Raw genomic sequence first — 24,007 nt, 5'->3', positions numbered from 1 at the left:
AAAAACATCGAAAACGTTTTTGATCCATTTTGTCCGATAGCGAGAGAAGGAGTATAATTTGACATAGTAACATTTTTTACATGTGTTTGTTGACGAATAATGTCCTTTTTATGGATTTCATTATAATTAATGTTAATGATTACAATAGTAATTTAAAGATATTAGAGCTGGATGATGAATCAATTTCTAAGTACATCCAAAATATTAGAGGGATAGCTTTTCACTCTGACATGGGTTAGGTGGATGTAATCTCGTTTTTTTTTTTTTTTTTTTTTTTTGTGCTTATTGCAGACAGCAGACACCATATAGGTAGCCCATGCACCTGATTAGAAGAGACTGGTGATTCAAACTTAGTACCAATACATTTGGTGGTTATGCTACTTAAAATCATGTATTATTGGATTTATAAAGATATTGGACTCTAGTCCAAGATTATTGTGTCCATTGAAGTTATATATGCTCTATGATAGTTTAAAGTGTATACATGAGAATGTTTTAGAAACTCAAAGAATATAAGAATTAACAATTGTTTAATAAAATATATGCCACCATTACACTAGTGGCAGCAGTGGGATACCTACATTAATTTTGGTGATCCAAAGCCTGTTTTTTCTATGAGTGAATTAATTGTATATAGGAAGTGTTAGTGATAGGCCATAAATGTAGTCCTTATGATGGCTTGGTGTAGGTCCCCCCTTTCACATACATGATATGCATACACTCTGGATGCCCTGAAGCAGAGCCTGGCAGAGCATGGAACCCAAAGATTAGAGTTTGCTGACTAACACAGTGATGAGAATCAGTGGCCTGCCCTGTACCTAGGCCATTTGCCAGGAGTGTGATACAGAGACAGCCTATCATAGTGTGGGAAAAATGGCCAGTAGAACCATAGTGAATAAGTGCAAAATGAACCAGGTGAATGAATGATTGCCACCACAAGTGAACAGTGATGCTTTGTTATTCATTTATTTTTTTCTGTGAAGTGTTTTTTTTTTTTTTTTTAAATGACAATAAAAAATATTTTAGTATTTGTGCAAGAATGTTTGTTTCTTTGTATAATGTTTATTATGTTAGTTATTATGTAACTATGTAATTGTGTGAGGATGCCATGTTATTTTCTACAAAGTTTTGTTCACCTGGATGTCATTTTTGTTTTAGAGTAATATCAATATTGTATTATTATTAGTGGATTATTATTATTGTTGTATTATTGTATTACTGTAATTTTTATTTTATTTGGATTAAGTTCTACAAAGGTTTTGCATTAGTTGTGTGAAGGAATTAGAGTTTGGGTTAAAGGAAGGTAGGAATACTGATCCTAACTTTGGCGGATGGTCAGTTTAGATGGTTGTACGACACCCAAGGAGTTATGGAAGTAGTGGAGTGTGATTCAGGTGGACTGGCCATGCCTCCTTTAGTGTTGAATACAAGGGAAGCGCTTTAATTTGAGCAAATTGTGTGCTCACCTTGACAATTGGTACACTTGGTCAGGGGTAGTTACTTCAGGACCCAGTGGGCAATCACCAGTTTGCCTGGAAAGGAAGCTGGGAAGTGAAAGTTAGAGCATGCATGAAATAAGAAAATGTGAATGGAAGGAAAGGTGCAAGAAATGATTGCAGGTAAAAGTTGGAATGTCTGAGAAGATCCTTTGGGGAGTGAGCCCTGTGGAGAGAGCCTGGGTTTAGCTTGGATGTAGGCAGCCATATCCATTGGGCAGGGACTGAGACTGGTTTGGGATCCCTCTCAACACCAAGGAGAAAGACAAACAACCTTCTGAGGTATGCAGGAAGGGTGGTCAACACAACCTGCTCAAATGATAGACCTCTTCAGGTTGGGGAAGGTTTTTGCTTTTGGGATGTCAATTTAAGAAAGAAAAACTTTCATTTAATGATGAGGAATGTTTGTGCCCTGGAGAAGGGATATGTGTAATGCTGAAATTTCAGTTTTTTCATATATGTCTACATTTACATATTATATAGGATATCTGTAATTTGATTCAATTATAGCTCCAAATAGTCATAGGTTGTGAGGCATTACCCCTCTCCCTCCTTCTTTGGTTACCTATGTGACTTGCTTCTTATAAACAAGACCCTTCTTTCCACCTCTGCCACACCCTTCACATTTCTGTGTGAAAAGCCATGCCCAGCATGGGTGATGCCCTTGTCCGAAATCAAGAAGACAGGCCCACACCTTAGCTTTTTACAATAATTCCACATTCAGGTGAAAAGTTAAAAAATTATTATTTTTCATCACACAGGAGTTATATATATATATATGTATATATATATATATATATATATATATATATATATATATATATATATATATATATATATAAATGTATATGTATATGTATGAGTGGTAGGGTGGTGAGTTTAAGCGCCAAGAATCCGTTGAAGTTTTATTTCTGACGTTTTGTCCAACTAGGATTTCTTCAGAGTATACACAAGTAGGACAAAGACAACTTATATAATCGCACACTTCACCCCGTTCCTCCCCGGTCAATGCTGTTGCCATCTCGCTTTCGTCTTGCCTCGTGGATAATTAAGCTGCTTGCTACCCTCGCCAACTTGACAAAACCGTTCCGATGATTGCTGCATGGGAGTGAGGTAATATTACCCAACAGGCTTTTTATATAGAAACAAAGAAAAGGCGTTACAAATAAGAAACAGGGGTGGCAAAAGTAAAGAGGCTAATGATGAGAACCGTGGGTATCTGTCCGTACCCAACTCCAAGTGCTCAAATGTCATAGAACAAAATCTCACCAAGGCAGGCCTGAAACTGGCATTTAGCACGGGAGTAAAAATAGGAGACATTGTGAGAAATAAAATTAGAACCAAGATCAAAGACGAAGATAAATATCTAGTTTATAGAATTCCATGCAAAAGCTGCCTCGCTAGTTACTATGGCGAAACTAGCAGAGGAATTCACAAGCGGACGATTGAACACAAGAATGACATCAAAGCCCATCGGACATCCAACTCATTAGTGGTACACATCGACAACTTTGGCCACCTGCAGGATTGGGAAAAAACAGAAGTGCTCCATAATGGACTTAACAAAAAGGAAAGGAAGACAATTGAGGCAGCATATATTACCTCACTCCCATGCAGCAATCATCAGGACGGTTTTGTCAAGTTGGCGAGGGTAGCAAGCAGCCTAATTATCCACAAGGCAAGATGAAAGCGAGATGGCAACAGCATTGACCGGGGAGGAATGGGGTGAGGTGTGCGATTATATAAGTTGTCTTTGTCCTACTTGTGTATACTCTGAAGAAGTCCTAGTTGGACGAAATGTCAGAAATAAAACTTCAACGGATTCTTGGCGTTTAAACTCACCACCCTACCACTAATTTTGTCTTCACACCTCAATATATATATATATGTATATCTGTGTATATATAAATATATATATATATATATATATATATATATATATATATATATATATATGTTGCTATAAACATCACAGTTTAATTAAATCAGCTTAGGTATGTAGATACATACAGGATTGGGAATATTAAGTTGTGGTCAGAGTAAGGAATAGGGCATTGGTCAGGGCAAGCTAGCATAGCCAGAAAGCGGGGGAGCATTATGGCCTGTGCATCACTGCTGAACAGGTTAGAAAGTTTTTGTCTTCTTGTATTTTTTATCTCTCCTCTTTCTTTCTCTGTGTCTATATTGGATATGTGTGAAATACATATATAGAGAAGTCTTAGATATAATAGTATGTATTACATAACATAAGAATGAAGGAGACTACAAGAGACCATAAGGCCTATACCAGGCAGTTTCATGTCCATTACCACCTGTCATCACCATCCATAAAGTTGTCTAACCATTTCTTAAAACAACCAATAATTTCAGTGCTTGCTAAATGGTTACTAAGTCTATTCCATTCATTGACCACCCTATTAGTAAACCAATTCTTGCCTATTTCCTTCTTAAATCTAAATTTGTCCAATTTAAATCCATTACTGCAAGTCCTGCCCTGTTCTTAATATGATGACTTTGCATCACCCTTGTTAAAGCCTTTGGTTCACTTGAACACCTCTGTTAGATCACCCTACACTCTGCGTCTTGACAGAGAGGGTAAGTTAAAGTGCCTAAGCCTGTCTTTGTAAGGTAAATTTCTGAGCCCATGTATCATTTTGGTCATTCTCCTTTGTACTGATTCTAGTGAATTGATGTCCATTCTATAAGATGGAGACCAAAACTGTACCGCATAGTCAAGGATGGGTCTAACTAATGCCAGATAGAGTTTGATAATTACCTTTGCACTTCTTTTCATAACCATCCTAGCAATGAAACCTAATGCTCTGTTAGCTTTATTCCTGGCACTAATGCACTGTTTCATGGACTTAAGGTCAGGACTCACTAGAACTCCCAAGTCTCTCTCAATGTGTTATGATTATGGCCTGCACATCACCAAACAGATTGGTCAGAGAGCCAAAGCCCCAATGTCCAGGCCCCCACACAAACATTTCAGATACATATTAATGGTAAAATTAGGAATAGCACAGTGTGGCCTGCATCACTAACTGCAGCCTGGGTACAAATTTAGAGATAGGGAAAAGGATAGAAGCCTAAAGTTGCCCATCCATACTAGTAAGTAGGTATACAAATGTGCAGGATAAGTGGATGTAATCTTTTTTTTTTTTTGCGTATTATGGCTGGCAGACACCATATAGGTAGCCCGTGCACATGATTAAAAGAAACTGGTGATTCAAACTTAGTGCCAATACATTCAGTGGTTACACTACTTAAAATTATGTATTATTGGATTAAAAAGAATATTGGACTCTAGTCCAAAATTATTGTGTCCGTTGAAGTTATATATGCTCTATATACTTTAAAGTGCATATGTGAGAATGATTTAGAAATTCAAATAAAGAATTTAAGAATCTAACAATTGTTTAATAAAATATATGCCACCATTACACTAAGCATCCTTCCAGACAAATCTGGGAGATGCCCCAAGAACTATTATTAGGTGGTGTGTGGTTGCTGATTTCAAGTAAATGAAACTATGTAATAGTAATTATTTTGTACTAAGTAATTTTGGTGTTACTGAATGCAATTGGGGTAGCAGTTGTACTTTGATATATTTTTTTTATCATATTGTGTTTTTGAATGAGTTAGGAACTGCATGTTTAGATTTACATGTCTTATCTTTTCAGGGGGATCACTTACAAAGATTGCATATTACTCAACAGTTTCCTTTAGAAAAGCTTTGTACACAAAAGATGGAGATAGTAAAATGGTATGTATCATTTACCCTCTTTCCCCCACTCTACCCACCTCTTCCCTGTTGCTCTCTTTCTTTCTCTTCTATATTGCACTCCTTTCTCTCCCCTGTTACTCTCTCTCTCTCTCTCTCTGTATATATATATTGTTGCAATATTATATATATATATATATATTTAATATATATATATATATATATATATATATATATATATATATATATATATATATATATTTAATATATATATATATATATATATCTTGGCAATGAAATTTATGATGACTTGTGAATTCTGTCCATACTTCATTTAGACAATTTCTTTTTTTCTTTCAGGGAAATGCATCTGACTTCCAGTATGAAAGTTCTGAAATAGAAAGACTTCACTTTGTTAAATTTGAAACAAAATACATAGAACAATGTTTGGATTTCATTCGAAAGCATTTAGTGGCATCCAAAGAATCAATGATTGGCAAGAGCATCAAGGCAACAGGAGGAGGAGCATACAAATATGCTGAACTTATTCAAAACAAACTTGGTCTCACGTAATGTTGTTTTCATGTTGTAGTTGATATTTAGGTTGTTCTGATGATGTCGTATTAGTGATATCAGTATTAATTTTATTTCTTTGAAGGTATACTACATACTGAGCTTATTATTCAACAGAGTGGAAAAGGAAGATGAGATTGGATGTCTCATTAAAGGATGTAATTTTCTACTCCGCAATATCCCAGATGAACAGTTTACTTATTGTCGTCATGGTGACCCAGAATATCATTTTATTAGTAGTGATCCAAATATCTTCCCATACCTGCTAGTTAACATTGGATCTGGAGTTAGCATAATGAAGGTTTGTTTGAATGTTGAAGGTTTTACTTTTATAAAAAATTCAGTCTAATGTAAAATTTATTTAGCATATAACTTCTTCCATTTGTCACAATATTGTGTTTGCATACAAATTAAATTTCAGGAAAATGTTTGAAAAATTAATATTTGTAAAAATTTTAACTAATGATTTGGTATGACATTTTTTTTTTTTTTTTTTTGACTGATATGTACAGAGAAATCTAACGTTTTGGTGAAAATTCAATGGATTCTGGTGGTGCTTTCTTGTTGAAAATCTCCAGCACTTGTTGGATGACCCAGGGCATTGGGGAGGATACAGGGATGACCTGTCATCCATGAGAAGCTAAGATGAGAGGGAGGAAAGGGTGGTGGATGGGTGGGAATGGTTACTTGCCTTTTGACTTGACTACCTCCCTTATGAGGAGAAAAACTCTTGGTATATAGATAGATAGAACTCCTATGTGTTATTGGAGTTGTATTTCTTCTAGCCTCTTGGAATGTATTTTTTGTTTGTCTTCTGAATGGTTTCTGCTATCTCATCCACTGCTCTGTCTGTAGATGGGAACTGGTCTGTGTCAGAGGTCTCTTCTAATTTTTTCTGTGTTTTTTCTGTGGTGGTTGTGTCTTGAGCAATTTGTGTCTGTTGCTGTTCTGATTCTTTGTTGGCACTGTTTCAGTGCAAGGTGGTGAGCTGAATGTTGGCATGTCATTGCAACTGCTGTTGGTGTCGGGAGACTTCTCTTCTGGGTTGGTTTCTGGGGAAATATGATGGAATATAGAATTTAATGGTCTATTAGAGTTTTGTTTTTCTCATCCTATACACCATTACTACCAAAACAAGGTGACTAGGCATGGGAGAGGAAGATCCTTACCAGGGGAATAGCCAGGCTCTAAGGTTAGGAGAAACAAGCACATAAAAAAAAGTCCTGAGATACATACCAATTTTTTTTTAACTCATTATACATTTTAATTTTGTATTTAAAATCAAAACACAAGGAAGATACAGTTTTAAAGGAAGTACTGTCCATAATTGTTATTTTGTATTTGAAATTAAAACATAATAAAAAGTTTTACAGTAAGCTCATAAATCTCAAAACATGATAGAAACATTGGTGTTATTTAATTATTTTAATTTTAAACATAAAATGATAACAAAATTAAGCATTGTGAATTTTTTTTGAAAAGGCACAAGTTTTGAAAAATGTGCTTGGTGGTGGAGCAGTTCCTCCTCTTGCTTCCTTATTACCTGCATCATTTATCCTCACCCCTGTCACTCCCATCACTTTTGTTCCATACACTCCTTCTGGTTAAACTATGTGAAAATTGCACCTTGTTACTTTTCTTTTATACAAAGCTGCTTTTTATTTGTTTTATAATGTAAGATTATCTTTGATTTTATATAAATGAAAAAATTTGACTGTGAAAGGTATTGAGATGTGCTGATGTCTTGCTTTCATAGGTTGAAGATGATGACAAATATGCAAGAATAGGAGGCACCAGTCTTGGTGGAGGGACATTTTGGGGCCTTGGGTCATTACTGACGAAAGCTAAAGGGTTTGACGAGTTGCTGCAGTTGGCAAGTGAGGGTGATCATCGCAATGTAGACTTGCTCGTCAAGGACATTTATGGTTGAGTATTTGTTTCTCTTGTTTTATTTCTGTTGGGAATTACATGTATTGTTTTTATTATTTGGAATTCACATTGTACATCTTCTTCACAGGTAGTTTTCTCCCATCTCTTTATATCAGTAAATTAATTCATTATTCAATTAAGAATCATTATCAATAGCAATACCATAATTTTTGTTCCATGTTTCATATTTCTGTCATATTGTCAAGAATTGAATTGAGTATTTTTGGTTATGAATATACCCGAGAACTGTACTGTAGTTACAAGGAAGACTTAGCATCCTTGGCTCACATGTGTGATAGCTTAGAAAGCTCCATATGCTATCCATTGGCAGGTGGGGATTACAGTGCTCTTGGTCTTACTGGAGACATCATTGCTTCCAGTTTTGGCAAGGCTATGCATCATGGCCACACTATGAGCGACGGCAGACCTGGTATGCCATTGGAAAATTACTGCTTTCTCACCCATATATGAAATCATTGATTGCATGGTGCCACAGTTCGTGCAAATTACCGTAGCTTGATATTAGATTAAATTAGTTGCTTTTTCTTGCACCTTGAGTACAATTTAGTCTTTTATCCTCCTCCTCCTCTCCTTGCTTCCTTCACCTCCTCCTCCTCCTTTTCTTGCCTCTGCATCCTCCTCCTCCTCGTCCCTCATCTCCTCTCTTCCTCCTCATCCTCCTGTATAATGCTTTGCATTCATTTCCAATTTACTCAGACCATTTAACAGAAACCCATCTTTTTTTTTTTCTCTTTTTTTTAAGCTTTAGGCCACTCATCTTGCTTTCAAATAACCAAACTATTACAGCATGAATATTTTCAGTTTGCTCTGATATGCAACATAATTGCATAATTTCTTAATGTTGTTGCATTTACATTTTGAATTATTTTCATTGGCTTTAGATTTTTATAACACTTTCCTCATATCTTTGTATAATTTTTCTTAATGGCATCTTATGATGAAATGAAGTGTGGGGTGGGGGGGACTGTAGACATGTATGACAAAGTGTTAACATTTCAAGGAGTGACAGCCAGTGTACATATAGAGAATCCATTGCAGAGAATGTTTGTTTAAATGCTGTGTTATATATGTCTGCAGTTGATACTTTTAATAAGCAGGAGATTGATTTTGAAGTTTTCCCAAACCAAGAAAATATGTATGATATATATATATATATATATATATATATATATATATATATATATATATATATATATATATATATATATATATATATATATATATATATATGGATATCCTGTGTCTTGTGACACTGCTTTTGACCTGGAGCTGTGGGTGGGATGCAGGGATGACCCATCATTCAGGAGGAGCTAAGATACGAGGAAGGAAGTGGGGTTGATGGGAAGTGGAGTATGTGGGGATGGAATGGGTGGGAGTGGATTTTATACTATTGTTTTTAAAAGGCTACCTCCCTTATAAGGGGGAAAAAGCCTTTGGTATATGTATGTATGTGTATATATATATATATAAACAGTACTACCTCTCATTAATGGACTAAAAGGGGGTAACGGTGTACGTTGATGGGAATAATCCGTTCATTTGGAGTGGTTTTTGGGTGGCATAGTGATTGCACAGCACTAAACAACCGCACCAAAAACACCGAAAACACAGCGAAAACACCGCAAACACAGCTAATTAATGTCTGTTAATGAGAGGTAGTACTGTATATATATATATATATATATATATATATATATATATATGTATATATATATATATGTATATACACATATATATACAGTGCTCAACATAGTATTGTCCGCCCAGTTGAAAAACATAGAAAATGCACCAGCATTGTCAAATTTATATTAATAAAAAATAGAAAATATAATAACTTTGGTTATTTCACTTGCCATTAATATTTAGTAGGATACTCTTTCCTCTTGATAACCTCCTGCAGGTGTTTTGGGACAGAAAGGGTAAGGTTATGAAGTGGACAGAAAGGGGAAGTTTATGAAGTGTATGCTGTGGTATCTTTGCCTAAGATTCTAGGATCTTCTTCTCTAGCTTGAGTTCGGTAGAGATGTCTTTCCCTTGTAAATCACATTTCATTATTTCCACAAGTCTTCAATTGGATTTATGTGTGGGCTATTACCAGGTCAGTCTCTGATATACTCAATCGCACAATCATCCAACCATTTGCTCACTGACTTGGCCCTGTGTACAGGGCCCCATCTTGCTGAAAGATGGCTGCCTGTTTACTGTCAAATGCATCAGGAAGATGGTCACACAACAGCTGTAGATATACATACAGGTTCACTGTTTGGTATTTAGGAAACACTTGAAGTTTAGCAGTGCTGTACTCAGTAAATGCACCCCATACCATAAGTGAGTGTGGGCATTTAATAGTAGCTTGGATGTAGGGTGGATCAAGTGGATTGGTACTGGACTGCAGATACTCAGTTCTACCTCTACTGTCAAACACTGTAAAGGTGAATTCATCTCTTCACAGCACACTCAGCCACTTGTCACTATCCCAACCGCTATATTTATGGTAAAAGCGACTCTATTGTGCCTCTGTTTAAGGGTGAGAAGAGGCTTCTTGATGGGTCACTGACTCATGTTTGTGCCCGAGCACCGTGATCCTACAATTCACAGTTCAAATTGACAACTCACCAAACAGTTCAGGGTTACTTTTCTTGATTTTCCTTGCAGTCACTCATGGATTAGACTCAACCTGATGTCTTACAATTGTCTTGGGCCTTTTACTAGTTTTCAGTGCCTATCCAGGCCTCTTGAGTGGGAATGGAGAGGCCACCCTCCTGATGAAACTTGGCAACCCAGTGTCTAACTCTTTGTGAACACATGGCAACCTGTTCAGATATTTCCTTCGTTGTAAGATTGAATTTCTTTAGGGCTACAATCTAGGCAATGGTTTCCTGCAATAAATCCTTACTAGAGCCCATATTCACAACACTGGGGGGTGGGTGGTAGAAGTTGCAGTGGCGGGGGGTCGAGAGGTGGTGACACATGGGACACTCACGGCACAAATCCTCCCCCCACGATGGCAAGACAACCGCTGAGCATGTTGGTTTTTGGCAGTATGATTAGCTCTGTCCACAACACTACAATGGTAGGTGGTACATTCAAATGGTGTGGAAATTCACTCCCCTTAAAGATGTTTCCATTTTCAACATTGGTCCACTGTGGCCCTGGTGGACCAATCCTATATCAAGCAATGTATATATACATATAATATTGGAAAGAGGTAGGGGTGGATTAGGTAGAAAGGAATAGGTAAAAGATGAGGGTGAGCTAATATTAATGGAGTAAAGGTGGTATAGGGAAGATCAGGGCCCTCACATGGGGGGGGGGGGCATATGCCTGGGGGCATCACTTCTAGGGTTGTAGAAATTCTAGCCTGGACTTGCTGCCCACAAGGCTGACAAAATAATGATAATAAAAGAAGAGGTCAAAGAAGCCCTGAATATTTTACCATAATCAATGATTTTGTTCATTAGAATCAACAAAATATGAATTTTTTTCCCTTGTCCCTTCTGCAGTAAGGACATTAAATAAAGATGTCAAAATATGTTTGATTATTTCACAAGCCAACAGCTAAAATAAGTAGTAAGAGATGGTGGAGATGGGAACTGGTGATGTGGTGGGGGGGTGTCACTGAGAACTTTGCCCCAGGGCAGCATTTAGGCATATAAGGGTTCTGTAGAAGATAGAGTATTTCAGGGAATTGTTGAATGTAGAAGAGGATAGTGATTGACTGATTGTGGCAGTGGGAGATGCTAGAAGAAAATGACAGGACTACTGGAAGAAAATTACAGGACTACTGGAAAAGACGGGATATAAAGAGCATTGAAAGTTATGAAAGCTGGTAAGGTACCTGGGTTACATGGGTGTGAAGTGGAAGAACAGTTGTAGTGGATTGGCTTATGAGGTTGTTTAATATGTGCTAAAGGGATGGGAATGTACCAGAGGACTGGAGTAATGATTGTTTAGTTTTGCTTTACAAAGGAAAAAGGGGCAAATATAAATGTAATAGTTTTAGAGGGATCAATCTGTTGAGTGTAGTTGGAAAGGCTTATGGGAGGGTGTTGATTAAGAGGAATAAGAGAATAGGGGAGTAATTGGAGAAGAACAGTGTGAGTTTAGGAAAGGAAGAGTATGTGTCTATACATTTTTTGTAGTAAGGCAAATGTGTGAGAATTGTCCGGCAAAAAGTAAAGATATCTTTTGGGTTTTTGTGGATTTGGAGGAGGCTTATGACAGGGTTGACAGGAAGGCACTGTGGTAGGTATTCTGGATGTATGGAATAGGGGGAAAGTTGTTGGATAGTTAGAAGTTTTTATGTGAGTTGTAGAGTTTTTGTCAGGGTTGGAAAAGGTGAGAGGTTTGAGGTAAAGATAGGACTGCACCATGGTTGTGTATCAGCATGGTTGTTCAATGTGTACATGGATGGGGTGGTATGGGATGTAAATGCAAAGGTAATGGACAGGAGTTTGGAAATGGTTAGAGATAGTGGAGGGAAGTGGGAGGTGAGCCTGATGTTGTTTGCTGATGACACTATGCTTGTGGCTGGGACAAAAGAGGGTCTAAGGCAGTTTGTGATAGAGTTTCAGAGGGTATATGAGAGGAAAAAGCTGAAAGTAAATGTGGGGAAAAGTAAGGTGATGAGATGTACAAGGGGAGAAGGTGTGCAGTGAGTTGGAGATACATATCATCGATCAGCCCTATTTGCCAGAGTGATGGGACTAGGGATCCTGCTCTCTGTTCATCCTATGAGAAGTCAAGGCATAAGATGATCTAGGAGAGGAATTTGATTTTTATACATTATTTTAATTATCATTCATTCAGCTTTAGAGGTTACTGTTAAACTGGCTTATTGCCTGGAATGTGAGATATGCATAGAGATTGATTTAGATGCTAAGTGTGCTAATCCTTGTTCAAATGAATGACAGTTTCTTTTCTCTAATGGCTTCATGTGCAGAAGATAAATGCATGAAATGTCACCTAGCAAAATTGTCTCGAGGTATGGTTTTCTGCCTTTCAGTATCGTAGATACAGCATGTAAGGGCTATTTCACAATAGACTAGTATGAGTAGAAGTATGAATGTACTGTATCACATTATGAAGAAATTACAGTATGTATAGTATAAAATACAACACCCCTCACTTATTACAAAAGATATATTCTTAAAGGTATGGCAAATATCCATCTGTAAAAAGCAGGACTCCCTTAAGAATTGATGCAAGTAGTATGCTGGGTGCTTTTCCAGTAGGACATGTTTAATCATGGTAAACTAAAAATAAACAGGAAATAGGGAAATTATGTCAAGGTAATATAGAATATACAGGAGATATAGAAATGGTTGAAATTATGAACAAACATTTCAAATCTGTATTCACAATAGAAAACATACACAATTGGGATGAAGGAAGTGGAGAAAGATCCCCCCAATGAAAGAAATAATTGTGACACAGAAAGAAATAAGGGACCAAATAATGAACATTAATGTCAGAAAATCACATGGCCCATATGGAATTGCAAACTGGATACTAAAAGAATGTATTGATGAACTAACAGACAAAATATATAAGAGTGCTCACTCAAAGAAGGAAAAGTACTGCAAGACTGGAAAAATGACAATATCATGCCAATATATAAAGGGGAGATAAGGAAGACCCAACAAACTACAGACCGGATTCCCTTACAAGTACAATAGCTAAAATTTGTGAAAAAGTTGTCAAAAGTAGATGGACTAAACATCTGGAGAACAATATACAAAATCTAAAACAATTTTATTTTAGACAGGGAAGAACATGTGCCAGAAATTTGATCTGTTTCTATTCAAGGTTAATAGATAAATTGCAAGAAAGGGATGGATGGGCAGACTGTGCTTTCCTGGACTTACAAAAGGCATTTGATAAAGTACCACACACAAAAAAAACTATTAAGAAAACTCGAAACAACAGGAGGTATACACGGAAAACTATTGAAATGGAAGATTTCTTGCATGGGAGAAAAATGAGAGTGGTGCTCAGAGATAAAAACTCTACCTGGGAAGAAATGATAAGTGGAGTCCCACAGGGATCAGTGTTGGCTCTGATAATGTTTGCTATATATGTAAATGACATGGATGAAGTTGTAGAATGTTACATGAACTTCTTTGAAGACAATGCAAAACTACTAAAGAAAGTATGGAAAAAGATTGTGAATTGCTACAGAGAGACCTGGACAAGGTCTGGGAATGGAGTCAAAAGTGGGAAGTGAACTTCAACATTAAGAAATGTAGTATAATGGAATTTGGAAAAAGTAAAAAAAGAATATCAGGATAATATAAAAAGGACCTAGGAGTAATAATCATCAATCATCAAAGACATGTCCCCAGACAAGCAGATAAACAAAATAGTTGGAGAAACCTACAATTTACTAAGATTAGTAAAGGTGCCTTTTAATTACTTGGATGAGGTAATGGTAAAAAATATAGTAGTCACACTGGTATGACCAAGATTGGAGTATGCTGTGACACTATGGACACCCAGTACAAAAAAAGAATATAAGGAAAATAGAAAGAATTCAAAGAGCAATGACAAAGATGGCCCAAACAGTTTCAGAATTGACATACAAGCAAAGATTGTCTAAACTGGAACTACCAACCCTGAAACAAAGAAAAGAAAGAGGTGATCTACTGGCCATTTACAGAATCATAAAAGGTATGGAAGTCCTTGACAGAGAAGACTTATTAAAGTGGGATAGAAGAAAAATAAGGGGACATGAAAAGAAACTCAAAAAGGGGATAGTTATAGAAAGGATCTGAAAAAAATAGTTTTCCACACAGAATGGTGGATGTCTGGAACAAATTGGACAAAACAGTAGTGCATGCAAACACCATACAAGAATTTAAGAACCAACTAGATGTTGCGAGATACAAAGATAGGTCATCATGAGCATAGCTCCCCTTCCCATATAATACAACTAGGTAAATACAGTCGCTCTAAGGCAGTAAGATATAGTCAATTAATTCATCAACTTACCTATAAAAGAGACCTGAGGCAATGGATACCTTTCATTGTGAAAACAAAAGAATATAAATAATCACTAACAATCACCAATCAATCAATCTGTTGCAGGAGACCCATGGCTCCCAGGTAATTGGTAACAACCACCCGATTGGCCCATGTCACTCAAGAAAGAAATATTGTGTTGTTGTCTGGGTATGGGTAGGGTGGGGCAGAGTAAGATATGTTCAGTCCTCTGTGTGATAGTTGCATTTGGAGTAGTTTATTTTTGTAGCCAGACCTATTATGTGTTGGTACTGTCTTAATCCCAGATAGTAACTTGAATGTAAGTATGCTAGTGTGGTATATGGTTCTCTTAGGAGCGATTTTATCTGTGAGGATGATGTCTGGGGGACTCAATGGAGTAGGATCTTTGGTAATCATTCCTGAAGAGTTTGTTTCGTGACCTTAGTATGAATGTATTTTTGTGTAGATATGTTGTGTGGTACAAGTGGTAGGATGTTGTAGATGTTTGAGTAGAAATAGTGTGTTGTCTAGGTATGGCTTGGGTGGGACTAAAAGATGATGTGTTTGGTGTCTTCTGTGTGATGGTTGTATATGGGGCAGTTTCTTTAGCCAGGCCTTTTCTGTGGTGGTACTGTTTTAGTGCTGGATGGTGAAAAAAGGGAGCAGATATACTGAAGGTAGGTTAAGAGCTAGGGGTAGGTGTGATTTTGAAAAAAAGATGAAGATGATGATATCGATGATGATGATGATATTGGTGATGATGATGATATTGGTGATGGTGATGATATTGGTGATGATGATGATGATGAGGAAAAGGAGGAGTGTGGAGGATGGACAGAGGCCATGTGCATTGCTCTAAACAAAGGTAAGTACAGTGGAGGATTAGTACAATCATGCCTTTGTCTGCCTTTGTAACTGCCTGCATATGTATTATCATGCATGTCTTAGTGTGATTTTTTCCAGTATTAAAACATCTTTACATGTAAAGGAGCTTGAATGGGTGATTTAGGTATATAATCCATTTTAGGCTGTATAGATAGTTATGTGAATTAATTTCTTATGATAGCAAATAATTTTGGTCTTTGAAAATCAACATGGAAAGCTTATTAAAGCTGGTTATACCACTGACATTAATATGATTCATTATAGCTTTTAAATTTTTTTTTACAATGCATTAGAACTAGAGAAAGCTTTCACTTTTGAAGTTTTTATATGCTACTTTACCATGTTATAGTGTTTATATCTTTACAGCCTTTTCAGAGGCAGATATTGCAAGGAGTCTGCTGTTTACTGTTAGTAATGACATTGGTCAGATTGCCTCACTATATGCATTGTTACATGGACTGAAAAAGGTAGATTCATAATTGTCTTTGTTCTTAAGGTCAGATAACAATAATTGATTATTATCATGATGTGTGATTTTATGAAATGAGTACCATGTTCATACAGACTTTTTATGACATTTATTTCTTAGTATAGATACTATATTCATTGCACTCAATATATATATATTTTTTCTCAAATCTATTAATTTACCTAACAATCCAAGCTGTCATAATTGATTATGTTCAGGTATATTTTGGTGGTTACTTTTTGCGTAATCACCCATTGAGTATGCACACAATCAGCTTTGCTATCAACTATTGGAGTCGAGGAGCTGTACAAGCTCTTTTCCTCAGACATGAAGGTTACCTGGGGGCAATTGGAGCTTTCCTAAGAGGAACTGAAGAATGCAGTAAGTATTGATTTGCTTTCAGAAATGTGTGTGTGTATAAATATATATATATATATATATATATATATATATATTCACATGTCTAAAGTATGTAAAGAAATACAGTTTTCCTGATACATACATATACCAAGGCTTTTTTCCCCCTTACAAGGGAACATAAGAGAAGAAGAGAGAAGGAGTTTGAATGTGTTTGAGATGAGGTGTCTGAGAAGTATGGTAGGGGTTACTAGGCTAGATAGAGTGAGAAATGAGGAGGTGAGGAGGAGAACAGGGGTGGAAAAGGAGCTGGGAGATAGGGTTGATGAAAGAATATTAGGATGGTTTGGACACATGGAAAGAATGAGTGAAGAAAGACTAGTAAAAGAGGTATGGAAGGCAGATGTGGAGGGAGTGAACATGAGGGGACGTCCTAGGATGAGGTGGATGGATAGGGTGAAGGGGGCTTTGGGGAAGAGGGGAATGTCTGTTGAGGAAGGAAGGGAGAGGACGGAAGACAGAGGTGAGAATGGTTGAATGGATGATGATGTGATTGCATGAGGAGGAATGGGCGGGGGGTGGGGGTGAGGTAGTATGTGTGAGCAAATTTTGACGCAGCCCGAAGGGATTTCTCCCCGTCCTCTCCTTATATGCAAGGGGGGACAGAGAGGGGGGGTTGCTGATTAAATGAAGCGGCCTTGCTGTGGATGTGCTGTGTCTTGCGACACTGCTTCTGACCCAGGGCGGTGGGCAAGGTGCAGGGATGACCCGTCATCCAGGAGGTGCTCAGATGAGAGGGAGGGTGGGAGGGGTGTGGAGTGTATTTAGGGATGAAATGGGTGGGAGTGTTTTTATGCCTTTCCCCTTTTGGCTACCTCCCTTGAAAGGGGGAAAAAGCCTTGGTATATGTATGTATGTACAAGGGAGGTAGCCAAAAAAGAAAAAGCCACAAAATCATTCCCACCCATTCCATCCCTGAATACACTCCACTCCCCTCCACCCTCCCTCTTATCTTAGCACCTCCTGGATAGATGCATAAATATGCTTAGAAGGTGATATAGCCCAAACTCAAACAATACATGAGTTGAAATCTAAATATGATAATTGGAAATCAAAGATATAGTTTAAGCCAGAACTGTACATGAATTTGAGTCTAAGTATATTTAGAAAATTAGAGAATAGGAGATGGGACCCAATGAGTATTGCTCCTTTCCTGTATACTACAATTAGGTATATAAATACATATACCAAAGGCTCTTATTATTTCGAACTGTGTGTTCTTGTCATTATCATGTATATTGGTTCTTTGCCAAATAAAGTCTATTTATCTATCTGTCTTCCCCCTAACAAGGGAGGCAGCCAAAAAACAAAGGGATAAAGTCCACTCCCACCTGTTCCATCCCCACATACTCCAATCCCATTCACCCCCCTCCCCTCCTCTTATCTTGGGTCCTCCTGGATGACTGGTCATCCCTGCATTTTGCCTAAATATTTTAGGCCTCTTCATATGGGGGATGACTGAGTCAAAATACACACACACACATATATATGTATTTATGTATATATAAGTATGTATGTATATACATACATACTTCTCCTATATATATATACACACACACACACACACCAAGAGCTTTCCCTCACATAAGGGAGGTAGCTAAGTCCGAGGCAACTACCTATTTCCACCCATTTCACTCTCCTCCACCACCCTTTCCAACCCTCTTATCTCAGCTCATCATGGATGACAGGTTATTCCTGCATCCCCCAACTGCCCTGGTTCAAGCACAATGTAGCAAAACACAGTACGCCCACAGTAAGGCTGCTTCACTTAATTGGTGACTCCCTCTCTCTGTCCCTTTATGCAGAAAAAGAGAAGACATGGAGAAATCCCTTCAACCTGCATCAAAATATCATTCACACATAACCACCCCCTACCCCCAACCCCCAATCCCTCCCTTGCATAACAGTATCATCCATACACAGTTATTTTCCACTCATCCGTGTCTCGTGCCTTCTCTCTTCCTTGCTCAATGTCCCCTTCACCCCATCCATCTATCTCATCCTGGGTCCTCCCCTCAAGTTCACTCTCTCCACCTCTGCCTTCCACGCATCCTTTACTAATTTTTCATCACTCATTCTTTCCATGTGTCCCAATAATATTTTCATCAGCCTTATCTGCCATCTCCTTTTCCACTCCTGCTCTCCTCCTCACCTCCTCATTTCTCATTCTTTCCAACCTAGTAACCTCTACCATACTTCTCGGACACTTCATCTCAAACACATTTAAATTTTTCCTCTCTGCTTCTCTTAAATTCTAAGTCTCTAGCCCATACAATACTGTTGGCACAATAACTCCTTCATATCCTCTTTGCATCCATTCCCAGCTGCCTATTTCTCGTAACACTTTTTAATACCCCATGGCTTTTACCGTATTTTTCGGACCATAAGGCGCTTCGTACCATAAGGCACACCCGTAATTTGCTATTCCCCGTCCTTACATAAGGCGCACCTGACCATAAGGCGCACCTGGTCTCGTCATCGGATAATCATGCATATGTGAGTGCATTCAGAACTGAACATTTTCGTTGTTGAATGAGAAAAATCGGTTGAGATTTAGCAAAATTACAAAAATAAATATATTTTTTTTATTTAGGTCAGTGAAATCAGACCACCTCCATGGACGGTCTGCCCTGCCAATACCCCTAAAAAACAACATAAACACGTTACGGGAATTGTGGGGAATGAAATCAACATTAGCAGTTTTATTCCTGGAATTCTCTATTCACTTAAAAACACAAGATTACAAATGAAGATAAATTTTTAGTTTCGACCATGGGCGCAATATAGCAATAGAAAATTAATTATTAATTTTGTAAATTATAATGTATCAACGTAATATGCAATTTTGTGAGCGGAAATAAAAAACAAAAAAGTTCTAAAACAGATTTCGTAAGTAACGAAGTCGTGTCGGACGAATGGTACGCCATGTTTGTTATGATAGATGCCGACGTCGAAGAAATGAAAGGGTGATAAATTCGTCTAACCTAACCTAACCTGTGTTTAATAAATCATTACCTGCAAATCAAATGTCATCCGGCTCGTCCTCGTTGTCGTCGTCGTGAGAGACGTTGGCGTCCCAATCCTATGCTACCGACTTCGTTCATTAGCATATTTGCTTGTAGCAAGGTATTTCTTATTTTCATTTCCGCCCACAAAATTACATATTACGTTGATACATTTTAATTTACAAAATTAATAATTTTATATTGCTATATTGCGCCCATGGTCGAAACTAAAAAAATATGCAGATGACTACAGTCTGAGTGGAGCGAGACTAGACCAATGCAAAATGGCTGTGTTGTGGACGCTATCATGTCATAGCCATGATAGCGTGAATGAATGCGGTGGCATGGACTCGAAAACTGTCGAAGTTTTAGCAATTTTCTTGTCAAGATACATGCATCTTGGTTATAACTTGGTTGTAACTTTTGCTAGGCCTATGCACTGTCGCCGTCGGCAGGCTAGCTACGAAACGTGTCAAAATAGTACGTCACTGTTCGAGGCATTTTTTTGCACCTCACGATAAGGCGCACCACCCGATTTTGGCCGATTTTAAGGATTTTGCCCGCGCCTTATGGTCCGAAAAATACGGTACTTGCCGCTCTCAATCTACAATTTACCTTTACCTCCATTCCTTCCTTTTCTGCCATATATGATCCCAAATACCTAAAACTCTCCACTTCCTTCATCCTCTCTCCTCTTAGACTTCCAACTCACTACCATCCTCTACCCTTATACATATCATCACCTTGCTTTTACCAGCATTTACTTTCAACTTTCTCCTATTGCATACCTTTCCAAACTCCATCACTAAGTCCTTTAATCCCTCCTCTGAATCTGCCACAAGCATAGTGTCATCAGCAAACAACAACAAGCTCACCTCCCACTCTTCTCATTTTTTGTAACAATCTGTCATCCCCAGCCCACTACCCTTGCCTTTATCTCCTGCACCACCCTATCCATGTACACATTGAATAGTCATGGTGATATGACACAGCCCTGATGCAGTCCCACCTTCTATCTCCATTTCCCATTCTAACGCTGGCACTACTCTTGTAAAAACTCTCGACTGCCTTTAACAACTTTCCCTCAATTCCATATATCTGCAAAACCTCCCACAGTGCCTTCCTGTCTATCCTATCATAAGCCTTTTCCAAATCAATAAAGGTTCAAAAAACATTCTTACCTTTTCCCAAAACTTTCTCACATATCTGCCTCACCACAAAAATCTGATCCACGCAACCCCTACCTTTCTTAAACTCACACTTCCTCACCAATTACTCCCTCTGTTCCTATCCTAATTCTCTATCTAAACCCTCCCATATGCCTTCCCAACTACACTCAACAAACTGATCCCTCTGAAACTCCTACACTCACATTTGTCCCCTTTCCCCTTGTAAAGTGAGGCTATACAGGCAATCCTCCAGTTGTCTGGCACTCTACCTTCCCTTAGACACACATTAAACAACCTCATCAGAAAGTCCACTATTACTGTACCTCCCTTCTTCAAACACTCCACATGACACCCATCTATATATATGTATATACACACATGACAGCCATATACATATGAGGCCCTGCATGGAGAAGTGTCCCATGCGACACAATGGCCGGTTTTGAGTTACGCACATATAACACTATTTTGCGCTAGCCAAACAAGCGTGAGGTTTTACCACTCTGTTTTAGGAGCGTTTCGACCATATTGCAGGTCACGTTTTGTCCTTTCCGACATGCTCGGATTGAAGTAGAAGGGCCAAAATAGTGTTATATGTGCGTAACTCAAAACCAGCCATTGTGTCGCATGGGACACTTCTCCATGCGGGGCCTCATATATATGTGTGTGTGTATATACACACATATATACTAAATGGTCCTCTCCCCTCTATGACAGGGGTAACCCAGCCAAGGTTTACACCTACCCTTCACCCATCTTGTCTCCATCCAACTCCCATCTGTTGTCCCATATGTTTTAGGTCATTGTGGATAAAGGGCCAACCCCATCACTCACCTACTGCTTGGGTCAGAGGAAATACAACAAGAGACAGTACCTCCACAGCCCTTCAGGCTACATCACTGAACTTCATCACATCCACAACCACCCTCCACTCACATGTATTTCTTACCCATTCCCTTCCTTGCTTGACTGACACCCCCCCCCACCTACACCCAATGCTCCTCTCCTCACCCCTTCCATCCATTCTGTTCTTGATCTTCCCAGCAAATTTACTCCATCCTCCTCTGCTTTTCACATTCTTCTTGTCAAAGCACATATCCACATAATAATATATATTGTCTTCATACATTCACACAAGTTTTATTATTCAGACTAATATATATATATATATATATATTTTTTTTTTTATTTATTTTTTTTTTTTCCCCCAATGAAATAAGGAAGAAATTTGGTACAGGTGCTCTTATCATAAACATGAGATTTTGCTTGTAGATCTGGTAATTTAAATAGTTTCTTTATCCACAGATCCTGACAAATACTCCTGGGGTGAGAACTATGCTGGTTCCTCAGGTCTTCAGTCTCCCTTGCCTCAAATGAAGACTTCATCTGGTTGGCCAGGTGGAACAATAGACCAGCTTGAAATGGACCGATGTGATCAACAGTTGACGTTCTTTCCACTTCTAGCTCATCCTGAGGAATATATTCCAGACACTGTAGATCTAACAAAGGACAAAGAAGCTCGGTTAGTTCCACCAGCCATACTATTCATCCATCACCAGTTACCCAAAGATAGGGTCTGGGACAGCTGGCTGCGGCCACCTAGCCATTGCTGATCTGGCTGAGGGAAACTTGTTGCAATCCACTGGCCACCAAATTTAGCATTAAGATAAATTTCTGTGGCCAACTTGCAGCCACTTACAAAATTGATGAAATTGTGATAAAACAAGATGGTTAAAATTTCTTTGTAAAGAACTTTATTTGAACAAGATAATAAAAGATACCAATTCAAAAATCTGTGAACAGTTATGTTATTAGTAGAACTGTTGTTAAAAAAAATTTGTGAAAAATAACCTGAATGAATCATCAAAAGAATTGTGTCTATGCATGCAATCACAGATGTGTCTGCAGTGGCCTACTGGCCATGGGAAGTTTCCTGCAGCCAGTTAAACACCATGTGAGGAAGGAGCCTTTATTTGTATGACATTTTGCTTATTACAGCTTTTTCAAGTACATAGTTGTGATACACATGGTGTTTAACTCATCAGTCTTGTTGGCAAACTGCTACTTTCATGAAAATAAAAGTTTCCTGCAGCCAGTTAAGCAACAGCAAGGTAGCTGTAGCCAGTTGCCCCATTCACCCCTAAAGTAAACTGGTGCATTCAGACCCCAATAGATAACAAGAGTGGATATTATTTCTGTGACACAATTTTACCTCATAAGAAAATGACATCATGTTCTTCATAGAGAAAAAATCTATATACAGTGAGACCCAGATGTTAAATAGCCGCATTTGCAGTGTTTTTGCTGTGTTTTTGGTGTTTTGGAGTGGTTTCTGGGTGGCATAGTGATTGCACGCACTAAACAACAACACCAAGAACACCGAAAACAAAAACACCGCAAACACAGCTAATTAACATCCATTAATGAGAGGTCTCACTGTACTAAGGTCCTCTTTCCCCTTATAAGGAAGTTTGCCAGCCAAGGCATGTGCTCACATTGTCTTTGACCTTTATTAGGGTTAGGAATTGCTTAACTGCCATATGGTGTCTAAAGAATGATATAGACTTCAGAATTTCATTAATTTGATTGTAAGTATTAACCCCTTTGCTACTGAGGAGGTGCTATGGAGTCGAGTAAGACAGTCAGATATCAACCAGAAAAAAATAAGAAAAAGTGCCACCCAATACAAGGTTTGACCAAGATAGGATGTGTCTCTTTTTTGTTACTTAATTCATTGATTAATTGTTGCCATGAGTTTTCCAAGTGGAAAATCCACAACACTACAATGGCTGGCAAAGTCTTTGAGCTCTCCCACAAATCTCTCTGGGAAGAAATTTTGGATTTATGTCTGTGTTGTATTGGTGTGGTACTTTTTCTATGTTAACAGCTGATAGTTGTATGGGAAGGAGAGTAGTCACAAGTTGTCAGCTCATGTGTAAAAAAATATAAAAAAATACAGTTGAAGTTGATCGAGACCTTGGGTCCAGTCCAGAAATTGAGTGTCAGCCATGATCCCTGGATTTGGTCCAGAAACTCACTAAAATGTGATCCCTCCATATTTAGTCCATTATCTATATGCCAAAGACTTCCTCCCTCTTATAAAGGGGGTGGCCAGCCAAGGTATACACCCACCTCCACCCATCCTAGTCCTATCTGTCATCCATTTGTTTCTCTTCCATCTTAGCTTTAGTCTCTCTTACCTCCCTTTTGGCTACCTCTTTTATAAGGGGGAAAAGTCCTAAGGTTACCTCCCCTTGGCTACCTCCCTTATTAGGGTGAAAAAGCCCTTGGTATATAGATAGACGTCAACGTCCACCCCACCATTTTTCGCAACATGT

General features: G+C 38.1%; 1 protein-coding gene across 3 annotated transcripts in view; it reads left to right on the top strand.

Annotated features, from left to right (window-relative positions):
* The window catches only part of LOC143032251 (4'-phosphopantetheine phosphatase), a 53,917-nt gene that overhangs the window by 10,552 nt on the left and 19,358 nt on the right, over positions 1-24,007 (top strand). The window contains exons 2-9 of one of the 3 annotated variants that reach the window (XM_076196731.1): positions 5,180-5,262; positions 5,581-5,789; positions 5,911-6,094; positions 7,550-7,718; positions 8,054-8,152; positions 15,985-16,076; positions 16,297-16,459; positions 21,975-22,191. In XM_076196731.1, coding sequence (XP_076052846.1) covers positions 5,180-5,262; positions 5,581-5,789; positions 5,911-6,094; positions 7,550-7,718; positions 8,054-8,152; positions 15,985-16,076; positions 16,297-16,459; positions 21,975-22,191 — 1,216 coding nt within the window. Of the gene's footprint in view, positions 1-5,179; positions 5,263-5,580; positions 5,790-5,910; positions 6,095-7,549; positions 7,719-8,053; positions 8,153-15,975; positions 16,077-16,296; positions 16,460-21,974; positions 22,192-24,007 lie in introns of all 3 variants that reach the window. The other 2 variants (XM_076196724.1, XM_076196739.1) reach the window with 2 other exon arrangements.

The sequence above is a fragment of the Oratosquilla oratoria genome, chromosome 1 (genome assembly GCF_046742065.1).
Source record: "Oratosquilla oratoria isolate Oo_2021 chromosome 1, ASM4674206v1, whole genome shotgun sequence".
NCBI lineage: Eukaryota > Metazoa > Arthropoda > Malacostraca > Stomatopoda > Squillidae > Oratosquilla > Oratosquilla oratoria.
Note: the sequence above shows the minus strand (reverse complement) of the source record. Positions and strands in the feature narration are given on the sequence as shown.